The sequence below is a fragment of the Nicotiana attenuata genome, chromosome 6, assembly GCF_001879085.1.
Source record: "Nicotiana attenuata strain UT chromosome 6, NIATTr2, whole genome shotgun sequence".
Lineage (NCBI taxonomy): Eukaryota > Viridiplantae > Streptophyta > Magnoliopsida > Solanales > Solanaceae > Nicotiana > Nicotiana attenuata.
In genome coordinates this window covers 92,776,278-92,799,118 of record NC_031994.1, presented here as the reverse complement: position 1 = coordinate 92,799,118, position 22,841 = coordinate 92,776,278, and the positions used below count along the sequence as shown (strand labels likewise).

At 39.6% G+C, this 22,841-nt stretch overlaps 2 protein-coding genes across 3 annotated transcripts; one reads left to right on the top strand and one right to left on the bottom strand.

Moving 5' to 3' along the window:
* Positions 10,493-14,771, bottom strand: LOC109227462. Its single transcript, XM_019392638.1, has 3 exons — positions 14,268-14,771; positions 11,801-12,014; positions 10,493-11,414 (listed from the first exon to the last, which is right to left on the bottom strand). Exons 1-3 carry the CDS (start codon positions 14,529-14,531, stop codon positions 10,924-10,926), a joined length of 969 nt encoding a protein of 322 aa, XP_019248183.1. The 5' UTR covers positions 14,532-14,771; the 3' UTR covers positions 10,493-10,923.
* On the top strand, positions 16,452-21,678 carry LOC109227461 (probable sugar phosphate/phosphate translocator At3g14410). 2 transcript variants are annotated; one of them, XM_019392637.1, is made up of 7 exons: positions 16,452-16,806; positions 17,958-18,065; positions 18,145-18,179; positions 18,860-18,972; positions 19,200-19,461; positions 19,565-19,833; positions 20,655-21,678. In XM_019392637.1, the coding sequence occupies exons 1-7, from the start codon at positions 16,705-16,707 to the stop codon at positions 20,768-20,770; spliced, it is 1,005 nt and encodes a 334-aa protein (XP_019248182.1). In that variant the 5' UTR covers positions 16,452-16,704; the 3' UTR covers positions 20,771-21,678. The 2 variants fall into 2 exon arrangements, with proteins under 2 accessions (XP_019248182.1, XP_019248180.1); XM_019392635.1 differs by having other exon boundaries at positions 16,453-16,806; positions 20,646-21,678.

Genomic DNA, 22,841 nt, shown 5'->3' with positions numbered 1-22,841 from the left:
TTCCATCAAAATATGCTGGAACTTTATATGCAAGAGCTCCACAATCCGGTAAATTATGCTAAAACTTTCCGTGTGCTGAAGTTCCAACATAATATGCAAGAAGTTTATACGCAGGAGCTCCATAAACCAGTATATTATGCTGAAACTTTTTGTGTTTCAACAAAACAATGGTTATTTTTCAATGACTTCGCAAACGTTAATATTTTTGTCACGATCCTAAAACTGACCCGGTCGTGATGGCGCCTATCGTGAAACTAGGCCAGCCGACACAATTCCCAAATCAAACCATTATTCTATAAAAGTCATTTTTTAAGCCATTAATTAACAAGAAGACTCATATTATAAGTCTGAATAACCAGTGCGGAATAAATACACAAGCCCGACGTAGGGGTATCACAAGTCATGACCATCTACTACAACTGTTCTGACGACATCAAGGCCAACATGGCCGGGAAAATCACAAAAATATACTAAGGAAGAATAAAGGAGGGAGAAAAGCAGGGCGCGATCGCCAGACAACTACCTCGCTAACTCCGATGAACCTGCCACTGAGTAATCAACACCCCCCATCGGGTTCAGAAATACCTGAATCTGCACACAAGGTGCAGGGAGTAATGTGAGTACGCCAACTCAGTAAGTAAAAAAAGTAAATGAAAGCTGAGTAGTAAGAAAACACGTAAACCACGTCATAGCGCTACAGCAAATACAGTACATTACCAAAACAGTACAAAAATCATTTATTTCGTAAATCAAGCTCAGTTTCAGTAAAAACCCTTCCTTTTTAAAACATCTTCCAATAGTTTCAAACGAGTGATAAAACAATGAGTAAAAATGATAGAAATGTAAACAGCCCCTCGGGCAAAAACATGTACCATAAACCGCCCCTCTGACATAATATCAACAGCATCAGCCCCCTCGGGCTACCTCACAATCACTCGTAATCAGCCCCTCGGGCATAACATGAATCAAGAACCACCCCTCGGGCAAAACATGGATCAACAACAGCCCCTCGGGCAACAATATGAATCAACAACAGCTCCTCGGGCTACATCACATCACTCACACTGGGTACCCCCGCTCACTGGGGGTGTACAGACTCCTGAGGGACTCCTACAGCCTAAGCGCTATAACAAGACATCTCGTGGCATAATCAATCAGGCCTTCGGCCTCACATAACAACAAGCCACCTCGTGGCATAAATCAATCAGGCCCTCGGCCTCACAATATCATGAATCAGTAACGACCTGCTGCGGCGTGCAGCCCGATCCCATAATATCCTCACAACACAGGCCCTCGGCCTCACTCAGTCAGAAAACCTCTCAAGCCACCCGGGCTAACAGTAAAAAAAAATAGGGTGCTAGCCCAAAATATCATTTAAAGTATCAAACGGAGTAAATACAGCTGAGATATGAAATCAGTAAAATACAGCATGACTGAGTACAAATATTAAGTCAAAAGAGTGAAGAATAGTAGTAAAAATCCCCTAAGGGTCCAAACAGTTGGCACTAGGCCCAAATATGGCATTCAGCCCAAAGCATAGTAATACTTTCCAAAATACAATGATATCAAATAATTTTCAATCAAATACGCGAATTAATAGTCGTACGGGACGGACCAAGTCTCAATCCCCAACGGTGCACGATCCCACGCTCATCATCTAACGTGTGCGTCACCTCAAAGTAGCATAACGATGTGAAATCCGGGGTTTCATACCCTCAGGACAACATTTACAATCATTACTTACCTTGAACCAGAAGAAAATCGACTCCGCAATGCCCTTGCCGCTCAGCTCGGCCACAAATTGCCCCGAATCTATCCAAAATCCATATTATAACATCAATACAAGCCATAGGGACAAAACCCACGCGAAAATTATCAAATTAACTCAAGAATCCCGAAATTACTCAAACCCGGCCCCCGGGCCCACGTCTCGAAATTCGACCAAAGTCTCAAAATCCGACAACCCATTCAATTACAAGACTATCCATACTAGTTTCACTCAATTCCGACTTCGAATCGACTTTCAAATACCAAAAATTCATTTTATGAAGTTCCACAATTTTTCCTAAATTTTCATCCCAAATCTCAACTCAAATGATGAATCCAACGTTATAATCATGTATTTTAGCCAAAATTGAGTTAGAATCACTTACCCCGATGGTTTTCTTGAAAATCCCTCGAAAAATCGCCAAAGCCCGATCTCTCTAGGTCAAAATATGAAATAAAATCCCAAATCTCGTATTTATAATTCACCTTCCGGATTCCCTCACCGCTGATCGCGAAAAATCACCGCTGACCGCGGTAAAGCACCTCTGACCGCACTTCAGGTAGCTGCACAGACAAACCTTAGTATTTTGGCCATAACTTTCTCTACAGATGTCCAAATTATGATTTCTTTACTTTTCTGGAAACTAGACACGAAGGAGTACAACTTTCATTTTTGAATCATCTCAAAATTCCTTGTATATCAAAAGATATAGGCATCCGAAGTTGGACCAGCGGCCCTGCGGATTCTTCATGACCGCGGCCGCAGACCATTTTCCGCCGCAGCGGAAGTTCCACCGCTGCAGCGAAATATCACCGCTGACAGCGGTCCTTTTGGCTGCTGGGGCGATGATTTTTCCGCTGTCCACGCCCCCCACGATCCGGAACAACTTCCGAGTGCCGAAATGTCCGAACTCGCTCAAAACTCACCGCGAAACTCACCCGAGGCCCCCGGGACCTCAATCAAATGTACCAACACATTCCATAACGTCATTAAAATTTAGTCGAGCCTTCGAATTACTCAAAACAACACCAAACCACCAACTCAACTTTGGATTCAAGCTTAAGAACTTAGGAACTTTCAAATTCCACAAACAACGCCGAAATCCATCAAATCACCTCCGAATGACCTGAAATTTTGCACACATGTCACCAATGACACTACGAACTTACTCCAACTCCCGGAAATTCTATTCCGACTCCGATATCAAATTCTCCACTGCCAACCGGAAATCGCCAAATTTTCAATTTCGCCAATTCAAGCCTAATTCTACCACGGACCTTCAAAACACAATCCGGACGCGCTCCTAAGCCCAAAATCACCTAACAGAGCTAACATAGTCGTCAAAATTCAAATCCGAGGTCAAATACTACAAAGTCAAAACTTTCAAATTTAAAGCTTCAAGTTGAGAATCATTCTTCCATATCTATTCCGGTTAACCTGAAAACCAAAACCGACGATTTACATAAGTCATAATACATCATACGAGGCTAGTCATGCCTGAGAACTTGCGAGCGAAGTGCAAGTGCTCAATATGACCGGTCGGGTCGTTACATCCTCCCCCACTTAAACATGTGTTCGTCCTCGAACGTGCTCAGAGTTGTTCCAAAAGCCAATGAATCGCCATGTATCCTCACTATGCACATACCCGGGGGGTGATCCCACGTCACCCTATCCCATATCGGTCCGATAGCACAACATAACTGAAATTTCGCAATCCATTCTAGCCCATAAACCTTAGAACCACACTTCCACTTCCGAAATCATCTATAAGATCATAATTTCACATCTATAGACTGTATGAGTCCGAACAAGCTGTATCAAACCATATTCCGTAACCCAAGACGTAATCACATGATATACCATATAACTCAAACGCTCGTAGCGATAACTTCTAATTACAACGGCTGCTGATACAACCCAATACCGGTAATAACCCCTATCCAATAAAGCCTCACTTCAACACTTCCGCATACTGCCAATGATGAAAGAAACACGCAGAAATTATAACCATTCCTCAGTTCAACCAGTCTTGGAGCTCCCTCTCCTTCGGCAAGGACCATAGTAAATTGCTAAGCCGAACTTCAATATTATCCTTCCAACATGTTGAGATCGAATCCGATGGTATCCATTCTAGGTCCAATGACCTCCTCTCATCTAACCCGACTACTCTGGTGACATGACACATCAGTACAATCTAAAGACACAACCCGTGCAATCCGCGCACCAATAAGCAACAATCCAAATGTACTCAAATCATGGAAAATGACTCAAATGAGAGAGCTGTACCGCAAGCTCAACAGTACCACCACAACACGATGCTAAGAACCCATCACACACCATAGAACTAGAACACACGAATCTAACCCTAAGGATCATACCTCCACATAACTTCGCTGCAATGCGCGAACACTGGTCCACACGAAACACCTCAAGTCACCATGCTCAAAATCAACAACCACGCGCAATTTGATGTCTAGAACCAAGAGTGAATCACCATAACCACGGAGAAGCAAATGATGCAATGCCATACCAGCCCGAAAGAACATATCCAATGCACAATCAATCGTGCAATACCCAGATACCTCATCTCACTCAAATTCCGCTATAAAGCCCAAATAGAACCATTTCCTTTGTGCCTATAATCGACGAATCAGAATCTCGCATAGCATATAAGAGTAACTCACAAATAAATCTCGGGAGACGAATAAGCTTATCAACAACCGAATGGCACCTCTCTCAACAATAGCAATTCGAAGTCAACATATCCGACTCGATGCAGAACACACATCCATATTGGGCCTACCAATGAACCCCAAATTAACTCTAGTCACCCACAATAGGTGAATAACTCTCCGAAAGTTCATAATGGCTGAATCATAGCACATATTATCATTTGACTGGCTTGCCCACATCCTCACAGTCCATAACCACGAAATAACCTGTTTATGAGAACTCCCAGTCTCCAAATCCATAAGGCACACGAATCACCATATCTGATCCCAACTCTACCCTCCAAATATCTAACACATCCCTAATACTCGATCATCCCACGGGGGGAAATTCTAAAAATTCTTCTGTGACACCGAGCAAACTTTGAATATCAGCAGTTGATCAGACAAGATAGTGTCGCAATACCAATGAAGTAACCATAACTCAAACACATCACCCTTTCTGAAATGTATACCCTCATCAAGCCACACCAATCAGTGATATCATTTAAATAGTCATCTGAAACTGTCCATGCTACCTAAGAATTATAACCTTCCTTTCAAAACTGAACCGTGACCTTACATCTGCCAATCTCAACCTCACACAACATACCATATCTACCACACCATCCTATGATAAATGTGAGAACTTCATAATCCACTCCGAGCTACAAGCAACTACATACTCAACTAGCCAAGAACTTTCCGTTGATCCCATCTAGAAGAAAATTGCTATTCATCCCATGCTCCTCGTGCCATTAGAAAATATACCTCCCTAACCGTGGTAGACACCATCAAGAATTCTCCGAATCCCATTTGCACAAAAACCAAACCGTCAGGACTGACTCCTTCTAACTCAACCAAGCTACACAACCATCAAAACCTAAGAGCATTGCCACAAAACACCTGTAGAAACCACCGCATCATAAGCACCCAAGAACCCATCCTAACCGTTACCATGCCGATCCAACCTACTACCAAGCTGTCCTATTTATCCAAGTTCCTTCCAAATTGCTTTCAATTTGATACTTCTCCTTGCCATAATACCGCAAATCCTCAACTTAGACTCATCACACGAGACCCAAGCATAAGACTACACCGCCCTAAGGCTCATAAACCGTTGTAATCTTCTGAAGCACCCCCAAAAGTACCACAACCGAGATACCCGCTCTGAAGATACCTTCTGCGAATCTAAAGCCATTACCTTCGCTTTCCTGATACTGGTATGTAGAATCTATAATGATGATACAGAAAGGCCACAAGTCCTAACATCCTCCCATATAAATCTCAGTTTCTAGCCCACACATATCCTGAGGATTCCCAATTTCCACGTATAAATCTTGAATTCATTGGAACCATTCTCGAGAGTCATCCACTCTGCTCAAATCTCAATTAGACTGACCAAACAGACCGAACGACCTATGCCCCATTAGCGCTCCAACACCCAAGGAAGTAACCCATTCTTCTAAGCCGCCGAGCGATTTTTCCTACTCCATACACGTTACATTCCTTACAAACAACAACTAAATCATCCAATGTTTCTCACATACCCATAAAGCATAACACAACCCTTATCCGAAATTTCCTTTACTCAAGTCATCCTCGATCTCAACCTCTGTAAGTCATAACTGATTCACTAGTATACCTCAAATTGGAACCAACACAACACGTAACCGTGCAACTAACTAATCAATAGCAGACTCCCCCACTTGGATGAAAGACATAGATCAAAACTCACGATAACTCATAATGCCCATGCTCTATCACTGCTATAATACCATAGCGAGATTCAACTAAATCCCTCATAAGCTTATGCAACACATACCATCTCGTATTTCAAATCATTTGCGAATCTCGCATTCACCCTCGTAACAGTCAAGACAACTCTCCTAAGCGATCCAAACCCAAACTGCAGCACGTATAGTTCACTGATAAAAGAGGACTCCCAACCAACAACATAAGGATCACACAAACCTCAGAATACTCCGCAGGAGATAATCCACTTGCTTAGCCTCAAACTGGCATCTCTCTATACTCTTCCATAATCATAACTATTACACAATCACCTAATATTCCTGAGTCTGAACTCATAGCACAACATGAAGATCTACCTCACTCCACAACTAAACTACATGAGAGGTCCTTCAACACACCCATAGCCCGATGCCATACGCCAACTTAAGACAGAAGTCAAGCACTCAATAGTCCTTGCTACATCTCCAGCAAACTCTTCTTGTCACATTCGAACAATCTGAACACATCTCGCAATCAAATCATACTCATCACATAGCCATCTAGCCACAAACTCCACTAATAGGGACACGACCAGACTTATACATCTAAAAGCACGTGCTCACACAATCAACACCTCAGTGCTCAAGCTACAACCAAAACTCGGCCTCAAGTCCTCCAGACCGGCCCATCATCAACATGCCAAGATCACATCTCGCACCACATCTAGAGAATCACAAGCGGTCGATGCACAGCTGATACCGAGCGCTCATGTGTGCATACGAATGCGTGGAAGGAATTCAAAGAGTTACACTTCAAGCTGAATCAATGAAGCACGATAAGAATTCAAGAATGTAGAATTTCCTAAAAGTTTTGCAGCCTCTCGAAGATAAGTACAGACGTCTCCGTACCGATCCGCAAGACTCTACTAAACCCGCTCATGACTCGTGAGACCTATGTAACCTAGGCTCTGATACCAACTTGTCATGACCCTAAAACCGACCCGATCGTGATGGCGCGTATCGTGAAACTAGGCCAGCCGACACAATTCCCAAATCAAACCATTATTCTATAAAAGTCATTTTTTAAGCCATTAATTAACAAGAAGACTCATATTATAAGTCTGAATAACCAGTGCGGAATAAATACACAAGCCCGACATCGGGGTGTCACAAGTCATGAGCATCTACTACAACTGTTCTGACGACATCAAGGCCAACATGGCCGGGAAAATCACAAAAATACACTAAGGAAGAATAAAGGAGGGAGAAAGCAGGGTTGCGATCGCTAGGCAGCTACCTCGCTAACTCCGATGAACCTACCACTGAGTAATCAACACCCGCCATCGGATTCAGAAATACCCGAATCTGCACACAAGGTGCAGAGAGTAATGTGAGTACGCCAACTTAGTAAGTAATAAAAGCAAATGCAAGCTGAGCAGTAAGAAAACACGTAAACCACATCATAACACTACAACAAATACAGTACATTTCCAAAACAGTACAGAAATCATTTATTTTGTAAATCAAGCTCAGTTTCAGTAAAAACCATTCCTTTTTAAAACATTTTCCAATAGTTTCAAACGAGTGATAAAACAGTGAAAATGATAGAAATGCAAACAACCCCTTGGGCAAAAGCATGTACCATAAACCGCCCCTCGGGCATAATATCAACAGAACCAGCCCCTCGGGCTACCTTACAATCACTCGTAATCAGCCCCTCGGGCATAACATGAATCAAGAACCGCCCCTCGGGCAAAACATGGATCAACAACAGCCCCTCGGGCAACAATATGAATCAACAACAGCCCCTCGGGCTACATCACATCACTCACACTGGGTACCCGCGCTCACTGGGGGTGTACAGACTCCGGAGGGACTCCTACAGCCCAAGCGCTATAACAAGCCATCTCGTGGCATAATCAATCAGGCCCTTGGCCTCACATAACAACAAGCCACCTCGTGGCATAAATCAATCAGGCCCTCGGCCTCACAATATCATGAATCAATATCAACCTGCTGCGGCGTGCAGCCCGATCCCATAATATCCTCACAACACAAGCCCTCAGCCTCACTCAGTCAGAAAACCTCTCAAGCCACCCGAGCTAACAGTAAAAAAAAATAGGGTGCTAGCCCAAAATATCATTTAAAGTATCAAACGAAGTAAATACGGCTGAGTTATGAAATCATTAAAATACAACATGACTGAGTACATATATTAAGTCAAAACAGTGAGGAATAGTAGTAAAAAGCCCCTAAGGGTCCAAACAGTTGGCACTAGGCCCAAATATGGCATTCAGCCCAAAACATAGTAATACTTTACAAAACACAATGATATCAAACAGTTTTCAATCAAATACGCGACTTAATAGTCGTACGGGACGGACCAAGTCACAATCCCCAACGGTGCACGACCCCACGCTCGTCATCTAACGTGTGCCTCACCTCAAAGTAGCATAACGATATGAAACCCGGGGTTTCATACCCTGAGGACAACATTTATAATCATTACTTACCTCGAACCAGAAGAAAATCGACTCCGCAATGCCTTTGCCGCTCGACTCGGCCACAAATCACCCCGAATCTATCCAAAATCAATATTATAACATCAATACAAGCCATTGGGACAAAGCCCACGCGAAAATTATCAAATTAACTCAAGAATCCCGAAATTGCTCAAACCCGCCCCCCGGGCCCACGTCTCGAAATCCGACCAAAGTCTCAAAATCCGACAACCCATTCAATTACGAGACTATCCATACTAGTGTCACTCAATTCCGACTTCGAATCAGCTTTCAAATCCCAAAAATTCATTTTATGAAGTTCCACAATTTTTCCCAAATTTTCATCCCAAATCTCTACTCAAATGATGAATCCAACGTTATAATCATGTATTTTAGCCAAAATTGAGTTAGAATCACTTACCCCAATGGTTTTTTTGAAAATCCCTCGAAAAATTGCCAAAGCCTGAGCTCTCTAGGTCAAAATATGAAATAAAACCCCAAATCTCATATTTATAATGCACCTTCCGGATTCCCTCACCGCTGACCGCGGTAAAGCACCTCTGGCCGCACTTCAGGTGGCTGCACAGACAGGCCTTAGTAGTTTGGCCATAACTTTCTCTACAGATGTCCAAATTATGATTTCCTTACCTTTCTGGAAACTAGACACGAAGGGCTACAACTTTCGTTTTTGAATCATCTCAAAATTCCTTGTAGATCAAAAGATATAGGCATCCGAAGTTGGACCAGCGGCCTTGCGGATTCTTCATGACCGCAGCTGCGGACCATTTTCCGCCGCAGCGGAAGTTCCACCGCTGCAGCGAAATATCACCGCCGACAGCGGGTCCTTTTGGCTGCTGGGGCCGATGATTTTTCCGCTGTCCGCGGCCCCCCACGATCCGGAACAACTTTCGAGTGTCGAAATGTCCGAACTCGCTCAAAACTCACCCTGAAACTCACCCGAGGCCCCCGGGACCTCAATCAAATGTACCAACACATCCCATAACATCATTAAAATTTAGTCGAGCCTTCGAATTACTCAAAACAACACCAAAACACCAACTCAACTTCGGATTCAAGTTTAAGAACTTAGGAACTTTCAAATTTCACAAACAACGCTGAAACCCATCAAATCACTTCCGAATGACCTAAAATTTTGCACACATGTCACAAATGACACTACGAACCTACTCCAACTGCCGAAAATTCTATTCCGACTCCGATATCAAATTCTCCACTGCCAACCAGAAATCGCCAAATTTTCAATTTCGCCAATTCAAACCTAATTCTACCACGGACCTTCAAAACACAATCCGGACGCGCTCCTAAGTCCAAAATCACCTAACGGAGCTAACAGAGTTGTCAAAAATTCAAATTCGAGGTCAAATATTACAAAGTCAAAACTTGGTCAAAACTTTCAAATTTAAAGCTTCAGGCTGAGAATCATTTTTCCATATCTATTCCGATTAACCTAAAAACCAAAACTGACGATTTAGATAAGTCATAATCATCATACGGGACTAGTAATACTTGAGAACTGGCGAGCGAAGTACAAGTGCTCAAAATGACCGGTCGGGTCGTTACAATTTTTCAATTAACAGTCGGAAAACTTGCGCCCATGCTATTTTTACATATATTTGTCCATGTTGGGCCCACGCAAAGCCTGGGCTACCCTGCCCGACAGGAATTACCAATAAAATAAGATCAACTTCCCAAAAGTAGGTGCACATTGACAACGCGAAGATGAAATTTATTATTAAGGAAAAAGAATGAAACTTACAACCCTTCATAAAACAAAATATGTGTGATTAATCAAGTGTCAAAGGAAAGAATCAATGAAAAAATTAAATTGAATCTGATCTTTAAACCGAGAAGCTACAAAATTGGAATACCCTGTTCAGCGACAATAATTTGAACAATAAATGCTAAAATTCTATGTTATGGTAGCGAGAAGCTAAAATAAAACCAGATGCAACTCCAATCGGAGACAACCAAAACTGCAAAACCTTGATCGCAGTAGCACGTGAAAAGGATACTCCACGTCGTGTCATTTTTATGATACAAAACCTAAATCCGCAGTAATTTTACCTCATCTTCAAACTTTGTAATTTGTTGAACGCCTAAATGGAAGTGGAAATGAAAACATAACAAAAACCTTCAGAAAGTTGATGTTCGACAAAATTGTGTTCTCCGTTCACCGCAAGATCCACGCCAGATCATGGCGTCACTGGTGAAGAATGCCTCAATTTATCAATCTTTAGCCCCTGCATCTTTCTACAGTTTTTAGGTACCAAGAATCCTTTGGCTTTGATTTCAGATTCAATACTGGATTTTATCCTCCACAACAGCTCAGTACAATGCTGATGAGAGGAATTAGAGGGGCCGATGTTACTCTGGACCTGAAAATTGGCTACTCTTTGACTGGATGATTCCCACTTGGCTTCCAGATAAGCAAGGGATCGCCACGGAGGAAGAGGCATTGAGTTCTGTTTGAGTGAACATTTTGCGGCTTCCACCATGGCCTGAAGATACAGCTTAAGCTTTCTTACTGTGCCAACATAAACTGGTGGAAGACAATTCAAAACCACATTGTAGGATTTGACAGCTCTTGCAATTTCAAAGTGGCTCCTGAAGTCGATGTCAATGATATACCTTTCAGAGCATCCATCATTTTCATGGGAGATCACCTCAATGTACTCATGTTCACCTTCATAACATAGGAAAAGTAGCACAATGTCAGCCAGAACTCTAGTTCTCATATTTATTTCAGCAGACGTTACTACCAAGGTAAGTTTTTTGCTTAAAACTGAAAAGTTAATTGTTTTAATCAAAAGATAAAGTTCAATGGGAACATTATCTTGTTAAATCTACTAATATAGTAATATATATGGTAAACAATGCCAAATATTTTGCACATATTGACACTAGAACTAAGTTGAAACCCAGCATATAGATATATTGGAAGTTTACGAAGCACCATAGCACCGTGAAAGACTTTCTATATAAGCCAAAGAAATATTCAAAGTTAGACATCTTAAGGTAGCAAACATGCAGGAAACGAATTCAGTGAAGTAATAATCTTTGAAAGCGTACCTCCAGGAATCTTTCCACAACCCTGCCACTTGGTTGAACACAAAGCTGCAGCATAACCGCAAGACTGTAGGAGCTTCACTAGATTAGATCTGATGCAGCTCGCATTGCAAGTCTCAGGCTTGCTAAGATGGCAAGACTCGCCCAACGAAAGAATCAGCGAATGAACCACCATTGTTAGATCACTTTCATACTGGTCCACTGAGTGCTTGTGTAACTACATAACGGTTCAAATTTGCAGGTAACAAGATTCAGTAAGAAGCAATAGACAAATATATGAGAGCTAGTACTTGAGTTTTCTTATGCTAGGAGCTCTCAGTGACTCTTTCATTTGGAAGTTCGTTGCATTGACAAGGCTTTTCAGCAGAAGATGTCTGCAACAGGCATGGTAAGCAGAAAGGGGACAGAGAAAGAGCTCTTGTTTTACTCCTAAATTTGCTATACGAACATATTCCAACAGCTATAATTATACATTCCTAGTCATTTCCATCTCCTACTTCATAGTTATTGAAAAAAGAGGAGAAATAAAGATTGGAGCCTACTATAGATAGTGATGCTTTTACTTGGAAAAGTCAGGGCAGGGTGATGCCATATGTCCAAGGAAGAAAGGGAGTAGTACTACCCGCCCTGAATTTAGCGCAGGATAGTAGGTTTGCTAATGCTGGCGGGTTATCCAAATTCGCATTTTCAGGAGCTTGTGCTCACACACCTAAAAATGCAATTTTAAACTACTACTCCCTCCGTTCCAATTTATGTGAACCTGTTTGACTGGGCACGAAGTTTAAGAAAAAATGAAGACTTTTTGGAATTTGTGGTCCTAAACAAGCCAAAAAGGGGCCCAGAGTATTTGTGTGGCTATAAAAGCTTCTCATTAAGGGTAGAATTGTAAGTTTAAGCTAAATTGTTACCAAATTTAGAAAGGGGTCATTCTTTTTGGAACGGACCAAAAAGGAAATAGGTTCACATAAACTGGAACAGAGGGAGTATTACTTATCGAGAAGCCTTCTCTACTTAAAACAACCACCAAAACTGAGATGAAGCATATGCCCATGTAGTGCAGTGTGCACACAATCTTGCTTCTACATAGACTACCCTTGTATCACACCTGATGATAAAAATTAATTACCCTATTGCTAAATGCAAGCTCTCAACCTCTTAGCTTTCCTTCCTACTCTCCAAACAATACTTCTCCCAATCCATTAGCTTTCTCCTCATTATCCCCAAATTTTCACTCCCTAACACTCACCAAAAGCTTTTGAATTCTGTACTCAAAATTTCCAATATTGCGTTCCACACAGAAAGAATTTCACCATCATATGACCATCGCAGTATCCCTCCATTCAACCATACATAGCTTGTTAATCAGCAATCAAATACTAGATATTCAGACAAATCATTTTTTCTAGATTACCTGCAAAGGCAGAAACCACTTATGGCCCCCCTTTCCTATCTTTATTGTCATACTAAAGGAATCCCTAATTCATCAAATTGGTTCCAGTTATGGACAACTTTTTACCTTATCAAAAAATTAATAAAAAGAATAAAAGAAATCTGTACATTCCAATTTAAACTTTATTCCTATGGGGGAAAACCATCACCGTCATATGTGGGGAACTCTGACTATTCTATCTCAAACATTAATCCTCTGGAAAAAATCCCCGTATATGCTATAACGATATCCAAACTCGCTACATAAACCAAGATCAAACTACTTGAGCAATATCAACTCTAGCATCTCTCATCGACAGGCAACATATAATCCGATCTGATGAGCATAAACATATCTATACACAGATATAAAGATTACTCCGTTTCAAGCATTAACTTCTCAGAATAAGATCCTTATTTGTACTACCCAAGGTTGCTATGTATACACCTAGACCGAAATACTTGGATAATTTCACCACTAAAGCTCAACATACACAGAGGCGTATTTAGCTTGTAACCTACATGTTCACATGAACCCAATAGCTTTTGCCCATACTCTATAGTTTATGTTTTAAGAAATCCACAAAATATCTATAAATATTTGACTATGAACTCAATTATTATTGTATATTAACTTGAGGTAGCTTTAGTAACTCATAAACTTCAACTCATGGATGGCCAATCAGCATAAACATGTGCATAAACAGAGAAAAAGATTGCTCTGCTGAAACTTTAACTGCTCTGGATAAAATTGTTATATGCGCTATTCAAGCTCTCCCTATATACACCTAGACCAAAATACTCAATCAATTTCATAGCTAAAACCTCTAAAAACCATGCAAAATCAGAATTTGATGAGCATAATTATAAACATGTCTATACACAGAGACAAAAATTACTCCATTTCAAATTTTACTCGCTCTGGAGAAAATCCTTATTCAAGCTAGCTATGTATGCAGTATGTATCTGATAATTCAACACAAAATGCAAATTAAAATCTGATAAGCATAATATGCATACACGAAAACAGAAGATTACTTACTGAAATCCTATCAGCGAGAAGAGCGAGATCGGAGAAACCGGAATCATTATCGCTGCTATACCGAGACTCCGCACCGACACTACTACTTTCCAAAAAATCACTAACCATAGCAGCCAAGTCAGGTTCGCTCTCGTGACTGTAACCCCCTCCGCCGACGCTGCCGGTTCTATTGAGCCAATTTCCGGCTGTCCAATACAGTTCTCCACCTCCATTGCCGCCGCTGCCGACGACGGCCACCGGGCCTCGGCGTTCGTGAATCGTCATCTCCGGTGAGTGTGACTATGTTAGGTATGAAAATGGATATTTTGAAAAGGGAGAAAGTGTCAACTGTCAAATGAGGCGAGCGGGAATTGAGAAGCTAATTCCTTTCTTTTCTCTTTTGTCCATTGAGCTTTTAGCTTTCTATTATGATCTCTTTTTTCTTTTTCCGCGTTTCTATTATGATCTCGATTGTTCTTAAAGAGGAAAAAAAGATTTTGGCACATTATATATTTATCTGCACTAAGTATTTGTATTAAATTAATAATCCAATTTTAAAGGTTGAAAATAAAAATAAAAATGAAAAAGAGAACTTTGATTAACTGGAAATTAGATGCATTCATTCTCATACACAGAATTTGGTCATTCTTTCTGCGACCACAAACTTTTTGCATTATTGAATATGTATTTTCAAATTGGGTAGTAATAATAAACAAATAACAAAGATATTTAATAATAACATATCAATAATTAGACAAACGAACCAATAATTATTTGAGAAATTGAATGGAGCAACTTATATTGGTATTATAGCTACTTTACGTTGCAACATTAAATTCTCATCATTTCCTTCACCCAATTTCTTAGCTGTAGCCGCCTCTAAAGATATTATTAAAAAAAAATAATATAAGATGGTCTTAACGAGAAATGAGCACACCTCGTGCGAAAAGTTGAATTAGGTTATAATGACAAATCCGATGTCCTATAATTTTTTTTATTTATTAATTGTATATATGCGAGTTTGTATAACTTGTGGAGTTCTTTATATTAAGCATCTGATTATAATCCTTTATTAATTAGTTAGTTTCAATTTGCAACGTGTTTGAAAAACTTCCTCTCTTTTTTTTCTTTTTTTTTCTTGTGAAGAATGAATCCAGATTTTTACAAAATAAACGATTGAAACAACCAAAAAAGAAAAAAGAAGGCGAAATACATAGTTTACCCATCCAACTTACGCTCAAATCCTTGTTACACACCTGTTGACCACGGGTATAACTTTACACACCAAACTTTTCAAATGTGCGTCAATTACACACTACTTTTGACCAGCCCCGTTAATATTCAATGTTGTGTATACACACGCTTATTTAAATTAAAAAACAAACGATTCTTTAATTAAAATGGACAACCCGACCCTTTTCTTAATTCCGACCCAGAAAAGATCCGACCTTGTTAATTAAAAACAACTCCGCGACCAAATTAACAAACATAATTCCATTTTCAAATCCCTGTTCTTCAGCCGTAACCTTTGAAGCGAATCCGACGAGAACACATTTGCTCTTTATTGCTGTTACTTTCGTCATTTTCAGGTTAGCATTCTCATTTTAGGTTGTTCAACCGTTTTGATTTAGATGGGTGGGTCGAAATAGTTAGGGTTTATTTGGGTATTTCGTCAGGAGTATTTTTAGGGTTTAAGACATCAATATGAACCCTAATACGAGAATTGACAGAAGAATAACAATGTATTGCACTTTAATTGAACAAATATAACCAGCTTCAAAATATTAGATGTGGAAGGTGAAGATGGGGGTTGGATTTTTCTGAAATTGGTTCCTTTTAATATGAAGAAGATGAAAATGGTTGCTTTTAATAAGAAGGAGATGAAGAATTAGGCGTTAGGGTTAAGAAAATGGGCCCAATTCCAGTAATTAGCCGTTGTAATTTGTCAGGTGAGGCAGAAAATAACTTTTCACGCACCGCATTGGTCGTGTTTCACATGTCCCAGGTCAAAAGTAGTGTGTAATTGACACACATTTGAAAGGTTTGGTGTGTAAAATTATACCCGTGGTCAATAGGTGTGTAACACGGATTTGAGTGTAAGTTGGATGGGTAACTATGTATTTCGCCAATCATTTTCCGTCAAACAAAAGGACTCCTTAAAAAGTAAAAAAAGAAGAAAGGGAATCCTTATAGTATTATGTTTTTAATCCATCGGGAAATGGAAAAATGCAATCGAAGGAAAGTAAACGAGAATGGGGCAGTCGGCACACAAGTACTGGGAAAAGAAGCAACCAATCCACCAAGTCAGGCGCGCTAAAAGTCGGAACACTGAGCACTCTTTCCGTATTTTCATTCTCGTCACACTTTTTAACCATTCCACTCCACCATTTCACACTTAACTTCTTTTCAAATATCAAAGTCCCACTGTGAATTCAAGCCGAGTGTGAGGGGTGCAGGAATGGCGGATCCGCAGAGAAAACGGGTGAGCGAAGATATGGTAACATATTCATATCTTCTCCTCTATATTGCACTCTCTAGTGGCCAGATCTTCTTCAACAAGGTTCCTTCTTTTCCCTTTCTCTCTACGTTGTTAATTAAGCACGTAAATAAATTTGTGCTTATTTGTATTGCATTTGTCTTGTGGCTATTATTTGATACTGGGGTAATGCTTTGTGCCTTGGATCTACGGGCGACTTTAACCACTGCCTTCAATTCGGACCTCTCTATATATAGTTCAAAATATTCAAAAAAAAAAACATGTATTTATACTAATTTCGCACCCATAGTTCCAAGAGAGTATTGGTGTAGTGGTACTTCATGACTTAAAATTTTGGATCCGCCTTTAATGGTGAGAGAAACATGGTTCTCACTATGAGTGATATTACATGTATAGAAGTTTGACGTTGCTGCAGGGTGTGAAATTACGCCCTAAGGGTAGTGAAGTGTGAATGTTCATAGCGTCAAAATCCAAATACGCTTAGGCCTATCCTTAACTCTATCTTTATTTCTGTGTTCATGAGTTGATACAGAGGATAAGCTAAAAGATCAAATAATTAAGGGAATAAAGTCATTTATAGACATTTGATAACAATAAATTTGGAGTTCAATGATATTGAACTTCTATTTCCTTTCCTTGGACGGAAGTAGTAGTATACCAGTATCTTAAAATTCATTGATTTATTTGGTTCAATGGTATTAAAACATTTTTCTCCTTTAACCCTCAACTTAAGGCAGCATTCTAGTTTCAATCAGTAACAACAATAACAACAACAACAAACCCAGTGTAATCCCACAAGTGGTGTCTGGGAAGGTAATGTGTACGCAAACCTTACCCTACCTTGAAAGTAGAGAGGTTGTTGATCGGACCCTCGGCTCAAGAGAGACGAAAAGAAAAGCAGTAGCACCAAACATTAACAACAACAAGATAGTAGGAAAACAAAGTGAAAAGAACAACAAGTAGTAGGAGAACTAGTTTCAATCAGTCAAAAGTCCTTTTTACCAGTTTGAAGAAGTTACTGAAGTGAAAAGATTCTCATCTTCTAGGATAATTTTTATGCGGTTCTGTTCATTGCTATGTCTTCACTAGATAAAAGATGCATCTTATCGAGCTCCCTTATAAGTCAATTAAATTGCTGCATTGAAGACTAGTTCGCATGTATGACTTGTTGTAGCTCCTTTATCTGACCTGCAATATAATGATGTGTGTTGCAGTGGGTTTTGTCTTCAAAAGATATAAACTTTCCTTATCCTCTTGGATTGACTCTACTTCACATGGTCTTCTCCTCAATTTTGTGTTTTGTGCTTACCAAGGTTCTGAAGGTACGGAGTATTCACCTTTAGTGTTGTAATGATTTCTTGTATGCCAACCTATAGTGCTAATTTAGATAATTTCATGCAGATAATGAAAGTTGAGGAAGGGATGACTCTAGATATGTGAGTATTCAGTGAAAGAATTTCATGTCAAATATTTGTCTTACGGATGGTTGGCTTCTATCCAAGGCCTTTCTTTCTTTTGCCGACTTTTCTAGTTTAGCTCATTTAGTCCTTTGTTCCCATATTACAGGTCCAGCTATGCTTTTTGGATGTGACACCGATTTTCACTTTGTTTGAAAGATTAGACCATGTACTTATAACATAAGAAAATCACACAATAAACCACCTTGTTTTCTTCTCAAAAAGAAACTATTCTTTTTCATCAATTCTTTAGAAAAATGAAAAGCAGTTTGTAGCCTCCACATGTTTTCCATTAGATGATTACGTATTACATAGTTGATGCGTATCTAAATTCTGATATTATAAATGTGACAAAAATGAATTAAACCAAATTAGTAGCAAACAGAGTTATGCTGATGTAGTTACCAATGGTTTTTACCAATTAACAAGAGAAACTAAAGTTTAACATTGAACTTTCTTACTTGCTATTTGTGTGAAATTAACCTAAAAATTGAAGAATCTCTTGTTCTGGGCTTAGCTTTTTACCCGGCATTCTAATTCATCCATATTAAACAATCATATTGTTTTCTTATTCTTTTTCTGTGGTCCTCTTTTGTCAGATTTGTTTTTCAATTATACTATAAATCATTCAATAACGCTGTTGTGGTTTTAATTTGCAGATACATGAGTTCAGTCATACCAATTGGTGCAATGTTCGCTATGACACTTTGGCTTGGGAACACTGCTTATCTCTATATTTCAGTTTCATTTGCTCAGATGCTGAAAGCAATCAGTAAGTATACTGCTTTCCAGGTGTTTTATGTGCCGTCCACCATAGATGTTATAGGCAAAATACAGCTTTACAATAGAAATAAGCTCATAGGAATAGCTCTCATGGGATTCTTCATGCTTGGTGGATAGCTTTAGAGGCTGGGCTAGTTGACCACCTGTTCCCGTACTCTGTTTTCCTTTGTTCATTTGTGCCAAGGGCATCATCCTCTCTTTTGGTTTGTTTTGCAGTGCCTGTAGCAGTTTTCATTCTGGGGGTTGCAGCTGGACTCGAAGTGATGAGCTGCAGAATGCTTCTCATAATGTCAGTAATCAGTTTTGGTGTACTTGTAGCTTCTTATGGGGAAATAAATATTAACTGGGTAGGTGTTGTCTATCAAATGGGAGGTGTCGTTGGAGAAGCTTTGAGGCTTATATTTATGGAGATTCTGGTGAAACGGAAGGGCCTGAAGCTCAACCCCATATCTGTGATGTACTATGTCAGCCCATGCAGGCATGCAGTTTTATGTGTAAAAGCTTGATGTATCGACATTATCTTTTTCTGTTTCGGCGCGATTAATACTCATTTTGATTGAACCTTCTTGACAAAAATGCAGCGCTCTTTGTTTGTTAATTCCATGGATCTTTTTGGAGAAACCAAAGATGGACGAACAGAGGACATGGAGCTTCCATCCTCTTATTCTAACCCTAAATTCTCTATGTACCTTTGCCCTGAATCTGTCTGTTTTTCTGGTGATTCAACATACAAGTGCCCTGACCATTCGTGTTGCTGGAGTTGTCAAAGATTGGGTCGTTGTGCTGCTATCTGCCCTACTTTTTGCGGATACAAAATTGACATTGATTAATCTTTTTGGTTATGCTATTGGTAAATCTTCTAAACTTTTGTCAAAATTCCTTTCCTAATCCCCTTGAGTGGTTCGCCAAGAACATATTACTTTAACTATTTAAGTGCACTATAGCCATGTTTAGTAATCTCCTATGTTTCGTGAGCTCTACATATTCTTCTGCTAGTAAAAAAAAATTGATTCCGTAAAAGATGAGATCATAAATGCATTTTTGTTTGGGTTCCAGAGATTACTGTTGCTCTTTCTTGTGAGGAGGAACAGTATGTGAAATGGGGCTTCTCTCAGACAAGGAATCTTTCCTCTATAAAGAAAGAAAAAGCATGCATTAAATCTTCATCCTTGCTACATGTGCTGTTATGCAGAGTATTTATATATCCTTGTGCTTTGCTTCATCTTAGTGCCTGGTAGCTGCTTAATCCTTCTGATATGTCTCTGTCAGTTTGTTCATACTATAAAGCTTTTGAGAATGGACTGTACCATGGTATATTCCTATGGGTTCTTTGACCTTGAACAAATGGTTTTGTTTTTCCAAATTTTCATTAGATTGAACTAACATAATCGCAACTTCTAGTAGTGCTTCTTTGGAGACAGATGCAAACTGTTGGTTATGGATGTCAGTAGTAACATTTCTAAGTAACTAGGAGAGTGATAGGTGTAAGGCTGCTGTGATCTTCAAGTTGATTCAGAAGTTTTTTACTTATTCCTCGTACTAGTTGCCTATGTTGGAATGACTCTAAGCTTCTGCCTTCTGTGTCTTCATGTATGGTGAGAAATAGTTAATGGTACTACTCCATGAGCAAATATTAACATATAAAGTTGTGGTGCTTTGTAGCTATTGCAGGTGTAGCTGCATATAATAATCACAAGCTAAAAAAGGCAGCTTCCCCAGAAAGCTCAGATGAGTCTCAACCCACTCAATCTATACCTTTAATACCATCTACAAATTCCAATAACTAGATGTATGTGGAGAGCAGCGTTGCAACTTATCTTGATTTCTTGCATGTAAATGATGGCAAGCGATCAAGTTCTTATATGCTCTTATTGGGGGATGGAAGTGCTTTTCAAATGATGCATTATCTGACGTACTGGCTCACAGTTTTTGCTTTATGTGAAGCCACAGTGAAACACAGTGATTTTTGACTTGGGAGCGTACCTGTGGATGCGACCTTTTTGATTGTTGCTTCTACTTTTGAATTTGGAGGATTTTGTGATATTTGAGAATAAGATACAAAAACAGTATACTTGAATGATGTAGAGAGTTTGTACCTTGTTCTGCACGAAAAAGGCTGGACAGACATCAAAAGATGCTGGCAGTTGACATACTACAATATGTTGCAGACATTTGAATTTCAGCACTTCTTGGATGAAATTCTTTTATATATATACACGGCTGTTGTTGCAATTAAATTGTTAGTATACGACAGTGTTTTTAATGTCTATGCAGAATATTTCAGAATGATAGAACTTATAAAAACAAATATGACTTCGTATTGGTAAAATGAGATTTGCAGAATGGGATTTCTCGGCTGCTGATAAGTGGAAGATCCAATGGGGCTGGCTGTATCCACCAGTTGGTTTGATAGCAGTTCTTGTCCAAAGGACTCTGAAAGGTTGGCTGCTACTACTGAACAGTTAAAGGTGATGAATAAGTGAGGATATGTAGGGATTAGCTTAGATATTTTCGGTGTCTCTGGCAGATCTCTTACGTTGACTCTAATGAAGGAATTTTTGTCTCAAATTTCCTACTCTATTCCTCTGTATTTGTATTCTCATGAGTTGTTTGTTGTCTTTAAGGCTTAAGTGCGAGGATAATACTACTTGTGCATATTTTATTGCATCATACATATAATGTTTTTATATACTGATATCAGACTCCTATATGTATCAATAACTCATACAGCTTACCGATTCAAGTTGTGCTCACTTCAGATAATGAAAAATGTTTCTTAATGACGATCATCCGTGAAATTCTTTCTGTTTATAGGACAAGGACCAATCAAGGGTCGAGATGGTACACGAGATAAATCACTGAATGAGATTGTTACAAATGTAGACTTTGACTTTGTTGAGAAGGCCACACCAAGCATAGAGACTTAAAACTTTGTTAAGTAGTAGAGAGGATAAGGCTGGCTTTGCCTCCTTCGAGTATTCGTCATATTTTGGAACTTCAATTTTTCCATTTTTAATCTCCATAACTTTGAGGGAACTATAGCCCGACAAAGAGTTCGGTCCAATTTGGACGCACATTTAGGAGGCGTCAGCCAATCATTGATTTGAGATCCGCCATAGTTCGGACAGTCAAACCAACTCTCATACAAACTCTCGGCGATTGATTTATTTGATCGTAAACTAGGACCATTTTTTGATTCTGCAATAATTTTTTCATTAGTCACTCCAGATTCTTTCATTTCTATGTGAAGATCATTTCCTTCCCAGGTTGTGCAAAGGAAAAAAAAAATGATTCCCGTAGTAGCGGTGAGCGAAATGGGAGCAATTTAATAAACCTTAAAACGGAATTGTGGAGAGCAATACAAGTGTCGTGCTGCTAGGCGAAGCAGCCCGAATGTTGCACCCCAGATGGTAAAAGTCCAGTAGCCGAAAGCATCACTAGCTTATGCTTTGATCCGAGTAGCATGAGGCAGGTCAAGGAAGTTGGTGACCTGATGATAGGGGAGCCAACAACCAAAGTCCTAGTGAACGGCGATCGTAACTATAAAGGTCCTAAAATAGTGAAAGCACTGTCTCGAAGAGACGTTCAATGAAATAGACATGTATGCAAAGATACATACTATCTACACCTGAATAGAAAGACCCTATGAAGTTTCACACAGTAATACCCATGGTTAGTCTCGGAAAAAGGAAAAGATTAATTGGTTAGTAATACCTACGTACTGAACTCAGTTAGTTTGTTTTATTCAAATTATATAAAGATAAGCATTTACGAATCACTCCGTGCTTATGTCGCTATTTATGTCAACACTTTCGAATATGAACTCTTTGATACTATAAGCATTTTATTCATATAACA

Excerpts from the sequence above, each read along its gene's own strand:
- LOC109227462 (XM_019392638.1), bottom strand. The coding sequence starts at position 14,531 with ATGACGATTCACGAACGCCGAGGCCCGGTGGCCGTCGTCGGCAGCGGC. Across the intron at positions 12,015-14,267 it reads TTCTCGCTGATAGGATTTCA|TTACACAAGCACTCAGTGGA; the intron begins GTAAGTAATCTT and ends ACCGTTATGTAG. Across the intron at positions 11,415-11,800 it reads TTGTGGAAAGATTCCTGGAG|GTGAACATGAGTACATTGAG; the intron begins GTACGCTTTCAA and ends TATGTTATGAAG.
- LOC109227461 (XM_019392635.1), top strand. The coding sequence starts at position 16,705 with ATGGCGGATCCGCAGAGAAAACGGGTGAGCGAAGATATGGTAACATAT. Across the intron at positions 18,973-19,199 it reads TCAGATGCTGAAAGCAATCA|TGCCTGTAGCAGTTTTCATT; the intron begins GTAAGTATACTG and ends TTTGTTTTGCAG. Across the intron at positions 19,834-20,645 it reads TCTTTTTGGTTATGCTATTG|CTATTGCAGGTGTAGCTGCA; the intron begins GTAAATCTTCTA and ends GGTGCTTTGTAG.